The 15,646-nt window shown below is 46.4% G+C and overlaps 1 protein-coding gene across 1 annotated transcript in view; it reads left to right on the top strand.

Annotated features, from left to right (window-relative positions):
• LOC115083210 (SCO-spondin-like) overlaps positions 1 to 15,646 on the top strand; it is a 508,366-nt gene that overhangs the window by 299,107 nt on the left and 193,613 nt on the right. The window contains exons 69-71 of the mRNA XM_029587016.1: positions 548 to 597; positions 10,563 to 10,733; positions 12,754 to 12,924. Coding sequence (XP_029442876.1) covers positions 548 to 597; positions 10,563 to 10,733; positions 12,754 to 12,924 — 392 coding nt within the window. The remainder of the gene's footprint in view (positions 1 to 547; positions 598 to 10,562; positions 10,734 to 12,753; positions 12,925 to 15,646) is intronic.

The raw sequence follows: 15,646 nt of genomic DNA on the forward strand, positions 1-15,646 counted from the left end.
CTCATAAGATCAATACTTAATCCAACACCCAGCTCCCCCTCCATGTATTAGTATCAAGCTTGGTAAGAATCCACACAGCCAACAAGGCCATTATCCAAAACGCCAAATTTCCCCAAGCTCATTGAAGAATGGGTTTTAACTGCACTCTTTCCATTCAGGTCATTCCAGTGCCTTCTTGGAAGTCTGATGCAACCATACCACAGCTATTAGTATTGTGACTGACGCTCCATGCAGGTTACCCCTTACTGGCTTACCCCCAGGTCTCCCGCTCATTCTGTTTCTGTGGCTGTTCATCTCTTGACCTCTGTTTTGAGCCTGTTAACTTCAGTGACAGGTCAGCTAAGGTGGGGCGTCATACCCACCACTCTTAAATCAGACTGAAACCCTCCTATTCATTTCACACAACTCTCTGTGGCTAAACAACTTTCAGTCCCACCAATCTGAGCCAGGGTCATCGAGTGAAGGAGACTTTAACGCTCCTTTGCAGTCTACCTTTGTTATTTCCGCTTTACATTAACTGCTGGCTTTGCTTGTTGTCTCTCCCCAGTTCTTGTCTCTCCGGCCAGATTTCCAACTGCTCGCAGCTGCCTTGTGACGGTAAGCTTGGAGGGAACCTGGAGACAGGGGGTGTGCCAGCTGGCTCAGTTTTCTCAGGGGAGTTTGACCCATCCTGCTTGTACCCCATTGCATGCTGGGACTCGTAGTTCCTAAAGAAAAACAGGAATAGGAATCTGTCTGCTAGGGTGGTCAAGGGTTTTCTCTCTCTAGTGAGCTGCAAGTTTAATCTCTGGAAACCAAGTCTGAGTTCTCATGTGGGGATCTCCTCCCTGCTGTCAGCAATACAAGACATTATTTAGGTAGTAATCCCTTGGAAGCGGGCTCTGAGACCAGGTTATTGTACTGCGTCAGCTGTAAGATACAGGGTGGGAAGGACCTTCCAGCTGATGGCACTTCAAGGACCTTTCTACAGAAGGGGGGAAGGCTTGGGGGAGAAAGGAGAGTGCAAGTTATGTTGTTTTTCTCCACTTGTCCAATCAGTATGCAGGAAGTCATTCCTCATTTAGTCCTTTTTCCTAACACTGGAAAGAAATCTAGGAGAAAAATCGAAGTCATTCTATCTAAGCCGTGGCTGCACCCAGTCCTTGTCCCTCGGACTCTCCAAAATATGGCCCACCTAAATTTAGACTTCTCAGACATCAGCACTCCTGACAGCAACCCATATCCCTCCTCCCGTCCATCTGATATTATAAAGAAAGTTGTCTCCCCCGCCAGATCTTATTAAACAAACGTAGCCAGGCTGCTCCTGGGGGGTCCAGGATGGGCTTTGTGTGGATCTTATCCACAGAGGGGACAGGAGTGGGGGATGGGGGAGCCGAAACGCCCGGGACATGGCAGTCACAAATCTCTGCTAGCTGAATATATCCAGGCAGCTTGTTTCAAAGCGTTTTTATTCTGACACAAGTTACTCAGCAGTGATCTGACAGCATTACACATCCCATGTTACCGTCAACTTAATTAATAGCAGTTCCCTGTACTTCTCCTCCAAGAACTTATCCAATCCTTTTTTAAACCCAGCTACACTAACTGCACTAATCACGTCCTCTGGCAACAAATTCCAGAGTTTAATTGTGCATTGAGTAAAGAAGAACTTTCTCAGATTAGTTTTAAATGTGCTACATGCTAACTTCATGTAGTGCCCCCTAGTCTTTCTACTATCTGAAAGACTAAATAACCAATTCACATCTACCCGTTCTAGACCTCTCATGACTTTAAACACCTCTATCATATCCCCCCTCAGCCGTCTCTTCTCCAAGCTGAAAAGTCCTAACCTCTTTAGTCTTTCCTCATAGGGGAGCTGTTCCATCCCCTTTATCATTTTGGTTGCCCTTCTCTGTACCTTCTCCATCGCAATTATATCTTTTTTGAGATGCGGCGACCAGAATTGTATACAGTATTCAAGGTGCGGTCTCACCATGGAGCGATACAGAGGCATTATGACATTTTCCATTTTATTCACCATTCCCTTTCTAATAATTCCCAACATTCTGTTTGCTTTTTTGACTGCTGCAGCACACTGAACCAACGATTTCAATGTGTAGGTTTGGGAAGAGAGGCTGCTCCACTCTTCCCAAACCTACAGGCAAAACCCAGAGCCAAGCTGCTTTGTCTGGCTCCCAGAGCTCTTACCCTCGCTCCTTTCCCCAATAAAATAGAGCCAAGCCTCTGTTCCCTGCTCGTACCCAGATCAGTCCAGACTCTTGGGTTTTGTCTCCCTGCCAGAGATGGAGACAGAGAAAGTTTTACTAACACTGCTATGTAACCACGTGTGCCACCTGCAGTTCCTCAGTATTTCTCTGTCTCCAGCAGATGGTAGATGGGTGCAAACCTGCAGTTCTGCAACTGTCAATGTTTTTCTTTTTGAGCTTCCTTCCGGGGGTTTTTGAATCCTGGTGGGTTCTTCCCTATCCAGTTGAGGCGGGCGAGCCGGGGATTGGTGGCCCTTGTGTGTGCTCAGCCCGTGCGAGCTGGCGCTCCAGATCCCTCCCCTTCATGAGGCCGCTCAGGCAGCTGCAGCTCCAGGTATGCGTTTGGTCTAAGGCAGTGTATTATTTTTTGTAGACTTTGCATCTCATATAGAGAATTTGAAAAAAAAACCCAGTGAATTATAAAAAGAACTGAAAGCAGTAGATAAGTTCTGCTATGCGGGTGGCTTCTTCCTCAATGTTTGGCGGCTGAAGTAGGTTTATTTTCTCCCACTTGTGTTTCAGGCAGCTTCCCCTGTTCGTGATGGGCAATGGCTCTGCATGCCGCATGTGCAGCTCAATGTGGTCGTGACTTAGTCGGCTTGGCAGACATCTTGGATTTGTTTCCGGCCATTCCCGCGCCGTCTCCGGACATGATCAGGGGGACTTTGAGGAGGAAGGGAGCTCCATGCTGCCGGCCTCTGGCTCCTTTCCTGTGGGGTCTGGAGCATTAAGGCCATTCTCAACAGACTTTGTGCTGCTGATGGATGATGCTTACCTGGCCAAGCAGCAGGCAGCTTGTGCGGCTAGGGATTCGCGGTCCCTGCTGGCCCAGCCAACAGAGGGACGTACTGTTGGCCCAAAACAGGATCGTTCTGGGAGAAATCGGGTTTCCCCTGTCCAGAGATTGCTGGGTCCCTCCTCGGGTTCTGGCCCGGGGGGAGGGATGCGTTCTATGAGTCTGGTGAGGCTCACGAGGGGGCAGGGGAGGCTCCTGATCAGGATGTTCCAGTAGATCCAGTGGCCGGAATTGTGGGTCAAGGGGATGATCTGGTAGTCCCAGTACTCGAAGGGGATGACCCAAAGGTAGTATGCCTTTTTAGAAAGGAAGAGCTTGATGCCTTGCTGTCTCTGGCTTTTCAGGATCTAGGGGTTAAAATCCCCCAGGAGGACTCTGATTTGGAGGGGGTGGATCCAGTCCTGGATGGGATGCGGGGTCCCCCGATGGCCTTCCCGTATCTCAGTAAAGAAGCTGGTGGAAGCAGAATGGGGAGCTTCCGATTCTGGGTTAAAATTGAGAAGGGCCATGGCGAAGCTTTATCCTTTACCTGAACAGGTGTTGGACCTTTTTGCTGTCCCTGAGGTTTCATCAGTTACTAAGGGGACGACTATCCCTTTGGTATGGTCCACGGCATTGAAGGACATGCAGGATCATAAATTGGAGGTGCACCTCAAGAGATTTTTAAGGTCTCAGCTCAGGGTTTGCATGCTGCTATTTGTACTAGTTTTATGCAACGTGCTTGTCTCCGCTGTGTTCAGCAGATGCAAGAAAGTCTGCCGAAGTCGGGCGAGGAGGCAGACAGGGCTGAGTGGGTTGAAGAGGCAGTTGCTTATGGAGCAGATGCTCTGTATGATTTGATGCTCTGTATGATTTGATTTTTGTCTCAGATTATGGCGTCTGCGGTTTCCGCCAGAAGGTTGCTCTGGCTGCGCTCTGGATGGCAGACATCTCCTCCAAGGCTCAGTTAGACTCGCTGCCTTTCAAGGGTTGACTCTTATTTGGGGAGGACCTCGAGCAGTTGATGCAGTCTCTTGGGGATAATAAGGTCCTCAGGTTGCCAGAAGATAAGCCTAAGGGCAAGAGGTTTTTACAGGTGCTTTCCCGTTTTCAGGTAGATAGGAGGACTGGTCCGTCAAGAGCTGCACCAGGCCCCCAAAGGCAGTTTTCTCTTCAGGGGAAGTCCTGGGGTCAGTCCTTTCGGGGTGCCCGAAGGCTATTCCAAGGCCCTGCCAGGGGGAGTGCATCTGGGGTTAAGTCCTCGCAGTGAGGCGAGGCTGGTCCACGCCGTCATTCCTATTAGACGAGGTCGCCTGATGCAGTTTTACAAGGCATGGGCCAGATCAGGACCAGTGGGTTCTCAGCATGGTAAAGGATGGCTACACTTTAGAATTTTCTCATCTCGTCTGCGATTTGTTTCTAGTTTCCCCATGCGGCTCTTTGGACAAACAAGTAGTGGTTTGAGAGATGCTGGATCGTCTGCGACGCCTGGGGAGGTGATTCTGCTTCCCCGCAAAGAGGTTTGCAGGGGAAGATATTCCATTTACTTAGTGGTCCCAAAGAAGGAGGGGACTTTCCGGCTGATTCTAGATTTAAAGAAAGTAAATGCAGAACTCAAGGTTCCATGTTTCCGTATGGAAATCCTAAGGTCATTGATAGCAGCAGTTCGCAAAGGAGAGTTTCTGGCGTCTTTGGATCTAACAGAGGCCTATCTGCTCATGCCCATTCATCAAGACTTGCAATGTTTTCTGCGCTTCATGATTCTGGGGCAACATTTTCAGTTTCAGGCCCTGCCGTTCGGATTGGCCATAGCTCTACACACCTTTACCAAGTTGATGGTGGTGGTGGCAGTGGCTCTTCAGAAAAAAGGGATTTTGGTGCATCCGTATCTGGACGTCTAGCTTACCAGGGTGAAGTCAGAGATTCTTTGTTGCCAGTCGGTTCACAAGGTTCTCAGTATCCTCCAGTCACTCAGTTGGGTGGTGAATGTGGAAAAGAGTTGCCTGTTGCTGACGCAGTCCTTGGAGTATCTGGGGGTTCAGTTCAACATCTAGTTGGCAAAGTGTATCTCTCAGAGGAGCGTGTGCTGAAGCTGCAGGGACAGATTCAGTGGTTGTTGCAGTTACAAGTACCCAAAGTATGGGATTATTTGCAAGTTCTGAGCTCTATGGCTTCGATCCTGGATTTAGTGCCATGGGAGTTTGCTCATAAGAGTTTGTTGCAGAGAGTGCTTTTGGCTCAGTGGAACTCAGTATCGAAGGAGTTTCAACTTCTGTTGCCACTCGAGGGCATCGCACGGGAGAGCCTTTCCTGGTGGCTCTGTCTTATCGTGACCCTTTCCTCCAGATTTCAAATTCGGGGGTCTCGTTGAGGACAGTACCTTCTTTTTTGCCAAAAGTGGTATTGGCGGTTCACGTAAATCAGACAGTGGAGCTTCCAGCCTTTCCTATGGTGGACGCGTCCGTTCCTCATGCGAGTGGCGCCAGTTGTTATATGTGCGAAGAGCTTTGTTGAAGTATCTCAAGGTAATGAATGATTTCAGGAGGTCTGATCACATCTTTGTTCTGTGGAGCGGTCTGAAGAGAGGCTTCAAAGCTTGCTACTATTGCTTGTGGCTTAAGGAGGCTATTGGTTCCACTTACATTATTTGTGGTTGTCTGGTTCCAGAGGGATTGCATGCTCACTCTACACGTTCTCAGGTGGCCTCGTGGGCGGAGGCTCAGCTTGTTTCTCCACTGGAGATTTTCAGGGCAGCGACTTATAAGTTGCTACATACTTTTGCAAGGCACTGTCTGTCTAGATTCCCCATCCTTTGGCAAAAGTGTTTTGTGAGCGGGGCTCTCCAGGTCCCACCCTGAATAGGGAGCGTTGGTACATCCCAGGAGTCTGCACTGATCTGGGTATGTACAGGGAAAGGAAAATTGGTTCTTACCTGCTAATTTTCGTTCCTGTAATACCACAGATCAGTTCAGAACCTGCCCATTCTACTGAGGGGGAGAGTCGTCTGCTCATTCTGTTTTTGTTTTTTTATAGCAGAGGATATTTTCATATTTTGAGGGTTTTTAGTTTTGGACATTTTAATAGTTTTTGGAGAAATATGGAATTTTTGAGATTTGTTTGGGTATAGAATAATACTGAGGAACTGCAGGCAGCACATGTGGTTAAGTAGCAGTATCAGTAAAACTTTCTCTGTCTCCATCTGCTGGCAGGGAGGCAAAACCCAGGAGTCTGGACTGATCTGTGGTACTACAGGAATGAAAATTAGCAGGTAAGAACCAATTTTCCTTTCCTCAGGAGATCATAATACCCCCTGGGCAGAAGATAGCAGTATGCCCTCCAATCTTAGAGGTGCACTGGACAGGAATGTGCTGACTCTGATTTAGAGGTGGATTTGAATATAGTTTTAGTAAACAAGTGGAGGGCAGGTTTCATAAAGTTGCCCTTGGACATTGCCCCAATCCAAACAACCTCATAGATCTTGTAAAGAAAGTTGCCCCAGACAGTGGCCCAATCTTCCCCATCCCTAAACTAAAAAAAATCCTCCCTGACAGCCACCTGACCTACTTCCCGCTCCTAATGCCAGGGTAGCAAGAGGACACAACCTTGCCTTTTTCCAGCCTGGCATCCAGTGTTGCTCTGGCAACAACTAAGAACAGGTAAGCCCTTACTTTCCTATTGGTTTGGCATCGGTAAATTTTTGGGAGGGCTCTGTGAGTTTGGGGCAAGGTGCAGTTGGGGATTACTATTTTTTTTTTAAGATTGGCAGATGGGAGAGGGATTAGGGCGATGTCTAAGGGCTTCATTTTAAAAATGATATCAGACATGTTGGAGGGATGTCTGGAGGCAACTTTCTTTATGAGATCAGGTAGGTGGGAGAAGGATCAGTACGATCCTTTGTTTTTTAGATTAGATGGGTGAGAGAGAGGATCGGGGTGCTCTCCAGGGGCCACTTTGCTTTTTAAGATTGGGCAGTCTGATGGAGCACTCAGTCGTGTGGTATGCTCTCTAGTCTCTACTGCTGGTCCCTTGATTGCCCCAGTGAGAAACTTCTCAAGAAACTGGTAGGAATAGCTTTTCTTAAACTATTATATCTTTTGCACCAGTTCACCAAGGTATATAGTAGTGCTTCACAGAAAATATAGTATATCTCCATGATGCAGTCATTAAATGTTTCTACATGTGCCTTTTACAAACATTCCTGTGCTTAACCATTTTACTCCCTATCTATCACAGTTCTTTGTTCCCCACAAATAGCTTTCTATATTGCAAACCTGCTAAAATCCCAAACAGCTGGCTTATCCAGCCTTTAGAGATACTCAGTTTTTTTTAATTTAAATTTTTTTGAACACACATACAAATAATAACAGATTAATAAGCAAGTTGACTCCCCACCAGTTTTGACCTCTCGGGTTCCCTGCCTTGGCTCTGTCTGTTTCTGTGTCATCAAGCCCCTTTTACTACTCCCAGCTGTCTAACTGGCCACACCTGTTTTCCCAGGTCCTGCCTTCCTGGTCCCAGGGCAGCCTCTCCTTCTCCTTGCCCTTTAGTAGCCAGCTGTCATATTTCCATGACTGGAACACTGTGCTTAGGTTTGGCTAGCGAAGTTAGTCTCCAGCACCGAAAAAATAAAAGTTTTTTACCTCAACAGGTGTTCTCCATGGACAGCAACACAAACAGCCACACAAGTGGTTGACGTCAGTGAGCATGCACCAGCGTTCCCACCAATGATCCTCTCTTCTCTCATCGTCAGTTTAGTCCAAAATCTTGCAACCAAAGTTCTTCCATGTTTGTGCACAGTGTCTTTTCTCAGTTCTTCTCTTTTTTTTTTTTTTTACTTTCTGGGGAAGTGGGAGGGATTGTGTAGCTGTTTGCATTGCTGTCCGCAGAAAACACCTGTTAAGGTAAGAAACACTCAATACATCCACACAAGTGGAACTCCCAAGCTTTAGATGCTGAAGTGTTCCTTTTTCAATAACTTCCTCACTTTGCATCCAATGGCTATGTGGGAAGTAGATTTACCGTCCCTGTTTAGGAATGATGCTTTCCAAAACAGATGTTCCAAATGCAGGACCTGGAGAAAGGTAGTGGTCTAGGAAGTAGTGTTTGATGAGCTTGTGTGTATTTGACCACATTACAGCATTAAGAATTTCTAAAAGGGGTCTTTGATTACAGAAAGCAGTTGAAGTAGAGACCGCCCTTGTTTGATGTGATTTAAACCCCTCTGGAGGGTCGCTTTTTTTCTAAAATATAGGATAGGTTTATGCACTGCTTTAACCAATTGGAAATTTCTCTCCATTCTTATGTTCGGAATATGATATGAACTATTGCGAAGATTTCCTGTAGTGTTACGTTCTTTTTAGATAGAATAGAAGGGCTCTTCTACAGTCTAGGTTGTGGTGTCTTTGTTGATTCTTCGTGTAATGAGGCTTTGGGTAAAAAATGGGGAGCCATATGGGAATAGGAGGCTGTTCTGTCTGCACAGTGAAGCCGCTACTACAGCTAAAACTTTTGTGAATACTCTGGGTGCTGAGGATAGGCTGAAAGGTAAAACCTGATACTGGTAGTGTGGATTTCCCACGGAAAAATGGAGATATTTCCAATGTTCCTGTCTTATTGGAATGTGAGTGTACACGTCTTTTAAATCTATGGTGGCCATCCAGTCGTTCCTTTGGAGAATAAGTACAATGGTTTGTAGTGAGTGCATATAGAATTTTTCTTTTTGTAAGTGCTTGTTTAGGCCTCGTGTTGGGTATAAATCTCCTGTTTCTTTGGAATTAGGAAGTATTTGGATAGCCTTATCTATCGACACTTTTACATGGTGCAACACTTCGCAACGAGGTTTTTTAGTTGAATCTATAATTGGGGATTCTACTCGTCTATTACGTTTTACTGGCGAACAGCCCCTACTTTCCTTCCTTAAACTTGAAGTGTGGGATGAGGAGTGAGCGGATGACTTTTTCTTTGATCGGTCATGTTTTGATGATTTTTTAGAGGTCTTTTTTTCGTCGTTGAGCATCGCTGGCATAAGCGATCTCATGTCGCATTTTTAATTTTCTTAAACCTGGGCCCTAAGTGACATTCTCTGCTAGATATCTTTTGCTTATAGTGATCGCATAATTTAAAAGGCTTTTTGCCTTTCTTCGTAGACATTTTATGAGAGAGAGTTGGAACAGTACTCTGTTTACGAAAGTGGACAAAGTAAAACTGACGATGTGAGGAGAGAGGATTGTTGGCGGGAATGCCAGAGCATGCTCAGTTAAATGTTCAAAAACTTTCTGGGCCATATATGGAGAGCAAGCCTGAATTTGTCACTGGGGGTTGATGTCAATCACTTGTGTGGCTGTATTGCGTGCTTGTCCACAGAGAATCAGTCATCTTTCCCTCGACCTAACCCTGCCCCTGGAAATATTCAGAATTTGAGCAGCTAAATTTAGGAAGCTGCTTTTAGCTGCTCAGAGCCAGAAATTACATAGGGGCCAATCTAGATACCTAACTCCATTGTTAAGCAACTATATCTCTTTGAAAATGCTCCCCTTAGCCTTAATTTTGTTGTTCTTAATGAATGAAACCAGATATGGTGAAAAGGCATATTCCTATTTCCTAACAGTAATGTCATGTTTTTCACTTACACATGGAGTTTGACTGGATTGGATACATCACTGTTAATGCAGGGTTTTTTTAAAATAATGAATGGTGTTGGATTGAAAACATTCCTAATACTTTATATTATATTTTTCACTAACAAATGGAGTTTGATTGGATGGGACATATCACAAATGATTATGTTGTGTTTTTCATCAGTGAATGGAATTTGCTTGGACACATTTCTAGTACTACTCTATGTTGGTTTTCTTACCAAGAAATAGTTGCACTGGAAAGGTTCAGAGAAGGGTGACCAAAATGATAAAGGGGATCAAAAGGCTTCCCTCTGAGGAAAGGCTAAAGAGATTAGGGCTGTTCAGCTTGGAGAAAAGACGACTGAGGGGGGATATGATAGAGGTCTATAAAATAATGAATGGAATAGAATAGATAAATGTGAATCAGTTATTTACTCATTTAGATAATACAAAGACTAGGGGCATTCCCTAAAGTTAGCAAGTAACACATTTAGAAAATTCAGAAAAATTAAGCTCTGGAAATCATTGCCAGAGGATGTGGTTAAGGCAGTTAACATAGCTGGGTTTTAAAACGTTTTGGACAAATTCCTCCAGGAGAAGTCCATAAACTGCTATTAATCAAGTTATCTTAGGGAATAGCTACTGCTTATTACTGGTAATAGTAGCACAGGATTTATTTACTGTTTGGGTATTTGCGAGGTACTTGTATCCTGGATTGGCCACTATTGAAAGCAGGATGCTGGACTTGATGGACCCTCAATCTGACCCAGTATGGCAACTTCTTATGTTCTAATGCTCTTACTAGTGAATGGAGTTTGGCTGGATGGGATATGTTGCTAATGTTAATGTTGTATTTTTCAGTAGTGAATGGAGTTTGCTTGGATTAGACACATTCCTAATACTTTATGTTGGGTTTCTCAATAGTTAATGGTAATTGGTCAGAATGGACACCTTGGAGTCAGTGTTCAGCCACCTGTGGAATTGGACTCCAGAACCGGTATCGATTCTGCACAGATCCTTCTCCATCTGGGACTGGAATGCCATGCTTTGGGCCAGATCGAGAAGACCAGCCCTGTAATATCCAGCTCTGCAGCAGTGAGTCTCTGACTTCTTCTCTCCCTCTTCCCACCCCTGGGATCATCGCGTCCAATGTTCAGAGCTGCTTGTCAAACTCTAACGTCAGATTCTCATAAGGCAATTTTTATAACCTAACTAGGGTATCTTGGAATGGCAGGCTAGTGGGATCCCGGGCACTGCTGGCCAACCCAGATTTAAATGTCCAAAGTGGAGCAGGTGGTACACTAACTTCCTTCTACTCTTTAAATCGTCTCGCTTACCCCTGAGCTTTTAATACTGTTGTTCCCACCTCCTCCAGTCCTTTTGGAAGCTGAAACTGACATAGCTGCTCTTTGATCCCTGGCCCTTGCAGGCTACTACTGTTGCCACTTTCTCTACTCCTTTCCCATGACCCCAACTGCTGCTGTCACCACCCTTTGTCCCGCAGCCTGCATGGGTCGAAGCTGCCACTGTTTCCATTGCTGCTTCCTCTGTGCCCTCCAGCCTGCACTGGTTGAAGCTGCAGCTGTACTCTGGCCAGCTGGTGGAAGAGAAAGCATTTGGCAGGAGGAGGGGCAGCACAGGGACCATGTTGCAGCACAAATGGAAGCTGAAGTTTGGACCCTGCTGTCTGCATCTTTGCATTTAGATCCTGGTTGACCTGGGAGACCTGTCCCTGCAGACAAGAGATAGGAGGCTCTCAGAAGAATCATGATACTAGGGCAGTCTTAGTGTGGGCCGCTGCTCCCACTGAATCAACCACTACTGCTTCTGTTAGGATAAAACAAGGGGAACAATGTTTTGTGATAAGGGAAATGGTGTTTCCTGTCATTCCTCCTCAGTTTGAACCCTGTACACAAGCCCATGTAGTGCTATGCAGCACTCCTTGTGATATCTCTACAGTGAGATTTCTCAAGACAACACACTATCATCCAGCCCTCTCTCTGACTCAGGCCTGCAATGACACCTTTCACTCCCACATAACTGCCATCCAACATTCCCTGTGACTTATCCTAATATTAAGACACCTCAGTCCTGCACACTGCCACTTAGCACTCCAATGAGACCTCCCAGCTCCACACACTGTCATCCAACAGTTGCTGTGAAACCCTTAAAATGAGACCCTTCCAATGCCATACACTGCTACCCAACATGTGATTCATCCCCACAGCGAGATCTCCTAAACCCACACATTTTCACCTAACACTGCCTGTGATACCCCAAAACTGAGACCTCCCAAGCACACTCACTGACTGCCTGTGACTTGCCCCCACAACGATCCCTCCCAAGTTGTCACTGCCATCCAGCCGTGCCCTGTAACTTTACCCATTCAATGATTCCCTTGAGCATAGGGTTGAGGTTCTCCTTCCCTGCCATTTGAGGCTGTGGTCCTTTTCCCCAGCTTTCCTTGTTTGTTATTGCATGGGGCTGACTGCTTTCCCTTGCCAGCAATCTGTGGCATTGCAAGGATTTCCCAGCGGTGGCAGTGGTAGGTTTCTGTGTCAACACTGGAAGTGGAGTTGATACTGGGTTGGCATCCTGACGTACATCAACAGGCCACCACGGATTGCTAGCAATTTAAGATGGTGAGCGCAGCGTGTGTAATGTAAATTATTTCAAAATCGGAGCGTGCACGTGCAAGTCTTTTTGTTAATTTTTATTTGCTCCGGTTTATATTACTCCATGAGATTTTTCCTTGAGTGTCTCCTCCCCAAGGAGATGCCTTGTCTGTGTGGGGATGACGCCCTGATTATATGGGGAGGTCCAGCAGAACAGAAATCTTCACACCATGCAGAGTATTCTAGTGAGACATTTCATCTTTTCTACTCCCTTTGCCACCAGCCAGCAAAGGCTCTGTTCGAGGTCTCTGCAACTTTCTCCCCATGCTGGCTCCTGAAGGCAGAGCTTGGAATTACCATCAGTTTAATTTTGCTGCCTCTTCCTCCCCCCCTCTCTAACTTCTGCTTCTCCTTTCCCCTGGTTTAAATCTTCTCACCCCTCCCCCCCCCTCCCCCCCCGCTGTCTCTATCGTCACCCCTTTATATTATTCTCCTGACAGGAAATGGTGACTGGAGCGAGTGGGCTCCCTGGACAGGATGCAGCAGGACCTGCGGAGACGGGATGCAGACAAGGAGGCGGAGCTGTGACAATCCGGCCCCCCTGGGAGATGGAGATTACTGCGAGGGTCCTGGGGTGGAGATGGAGGCCTGTCACCTCTCAGAATGCCCAGGTAAGTGGAAGAAGAGGGAGCGCACAGAGCAGAGAGCCTGCACAGCCCAGCTCGATTTCACCATCTGTCACTTTGTGACCTTGAGGCAGTCGCTTGACCTTGCCATGCTTAAGATTTTGAGGGGCACTGTGGTCGTGGAAATAATCCGCAGCTTCATGTGGGCTGATGCCATTCCTGTTCATACCCAAATCAGTCCAGACTCTTGGGATTATGCCTCCCTTCCAACAGATGGAGACAGAGAAAGTTTCACTGGCACTGGCATATAACCCAGAGTCCCACAGTATTTCTCTGTCTCCTTTTTTCTTTTCCAGACTGCAATCCCTGCAGTCTGGAAAAGAAAAACGCAATGGAGAATTTAAAATTTGTGGATTTACCCTCCTAGGAGGTTGCTAGGCCCTAGTGGGGCTATCCCTCTTGGTGTTTGTTACGGTTCTTGCTAGGAAGTTAGCAATCTGTTACGCTCTCCTCCTCCAGAGGGAAGGAGTTAGCAATCTGTTAGTGATGTTGCTGGGAGTTAGCAGTCTGTCATCGCTCACCTCCGCCAGGAGGGCGGAGTTAGCAATCTGTTCTGCTTTCCTCTTGAAGGAGGAGGAGTTAGCAACCTGTCATGATCTGCTCCTCCAGAAGGGAGGAGTTAGCTATCTGTAGCGCTTATCCCATCAGGAGGGCGGAGTTAGTATTCTGGTAGCGAACTACTGTTAGATGCTCCTGTAAGGTAAGGAGGTAGCAATCTGTAAGGATCAACTCCCCCAGGGAAGAGGATTTGGCACATTGTTCAATAATACTCCTCTAAGGAGAGGAGCTAATAGGTATATTGTACTTCGCTACCCAGATAGCGAACTATCATGTCTCTACTACTTTTCTTCTCCCCAGTACTTTAAAAAAAATTTCCCAAGCAAAACTTACTGATTGCTTTCAGCCACCAGCAAGGTGATCAACTTCCTTTCAGTGCTCTCCTCTTGGTTGTCCCACTCATAGACCAGGACTTTTCTTCCTCAGACAATTGTCCCTAGGCCAACTGATTCTGACATACCGCCCCTCATCCAGAGAGACTGACATTGGTGGTAACTACCACCCAGTCCGGAACCTCCAAGTCCACTCCGTGTCTTAACTGTTCTTGACCAAGCCACCATGAAAGACTGGACCTGGCAGAGTTGCAGGCTTTGACCTGTAGGGAGCTCTTTCTGAGAATCTCAAATGAGGGGGGTTTCATTGCGTACGGTTCCCTCGTTCTTGCCTAAGGTGGTTTCTGCCTTCCATCTGAATCAGTCAGTAGAGCTGCCTGCTTTCCCAAATTGGTCGGATGAATTGGCGGAGTCCAGGGAGCTCCATCTTTTGGATGTTCGTTGGGTTCTGTTGCGTTATCTTAAAGTCACCAACAGTTTTCGACGATTGGATCACTTGTTCATGATATATGGAGGGGCAAGAAAGGATTTCAAGGCCTCCAAGGGCATGATAGTGTGTTGTCCAAAGGAAGCTATTGTCTTGGCCTTCATTTGCAAAGGAAAGCAGGTTCCAGATGGATTGTGTGCACACTCTACTAGAGCGCGGGTGGCTTCTTGGGCCAAGTGTCAGTTGGTTTCGCCGCAGGAGAATTTTAGAGTGGCGACGTGGTCATTTTTGCACACTTTTTCTCTCGCCCTTTCCGGTTGGATGTTCAGGCTCCAGGTGAAGTGTCCTTTGGCGAGAGTGTGTTACATGGGGTTCTTTTGCGGACCCGCCCAATGTAGGGATGCTTTGGTACATCCCACTTGTTTGGATTAATCTGGGGTACGAACAGGAAATTACCTGCTAATTTTCATTCCTGAAGTACCACAGTCAGTCCAGAGACCCATCCCAGTGTACTTTTGGCTCAAGACCTTGGCGGCAAGTCTATGCTAGGCCACATTTCTGAGAAGAACTGTACATAGTTTGGGTCTTTGGTAGATGGCCTGGTTCTTTAGTTTTCCCTTGGACGTCTGGTGGTTATGCTATGTTCAGGGGATGACCTATGGATCGTGTTCAGTGTTTTCCCCTTAATTTTCACAATAGTTGGGGTGGCTGATCTCTAATCTGGCTTGGGACAAGTAATACTAGGGACTGCAGGTGGCACTCTAGGTTATGTAGCTGTGCCTCAAACACTCTGCCTCCATCTGCTAGTAGGGATTCAAAACTCACTTGTCTGGACTGATCTGTGGTACTTCAGGAATGAAAATTAGCAGATAAGAACCAGTTTCCCTTTCTAAGCACCCCTGGTTCCAACCCCCACCAAGTTATCCAAACACCCCACTTCCCCCAGACCTCCCTACTTCCAAAGATGAAATCCCTGGTTTCTAGTGTCTCCCCACCTTAGTCATCCATCCCTGTTCAAACAATGAGCCTCGTATGTATTAATATGAAGGAAAATTTTGAGTTTTTGCTATGTTTGCATTTATCTCATGTTAATAAAAATTATTGATAAAAAAAACTCCATGGTGTCTTGTATGCCCCCCCCCCCCCCCTCATACCTTTTGATTGAATCCCTGGTGTCTAGTGGGATCCAGAGTGCCCCTTAGCTCTGCGCTAGTTAACACCTTTATTCAACATGGTGCCAGCCGGCTTTTGCTCCTATGCAATATGCATTAGATTTATTGAGTGTCTGATAGTATCAGCCCCTTGGCAGCCTTTCGTAAAAACCTATTTTGTCTCTCTGGATCAAAGCAAGAAGATGATGCTTCAGCCTGCTAACCAAGACTTTATCTTG

This window comes from Rhinatrema bivittatum, chromosome 2, assembly GCF_901001135.1.
Source record: "Rhinatrema bivittatum chromosome 2, aRhiBiv1.1, whole genome shotgun sequence".
NCBI classification, from domain to species: Eukaryota; Metazoa; Chordata; class Amphibia; order Gymnophiona; family Rhinatrematidae; genus Rhinatrema; species Rhinatrema bivittatum.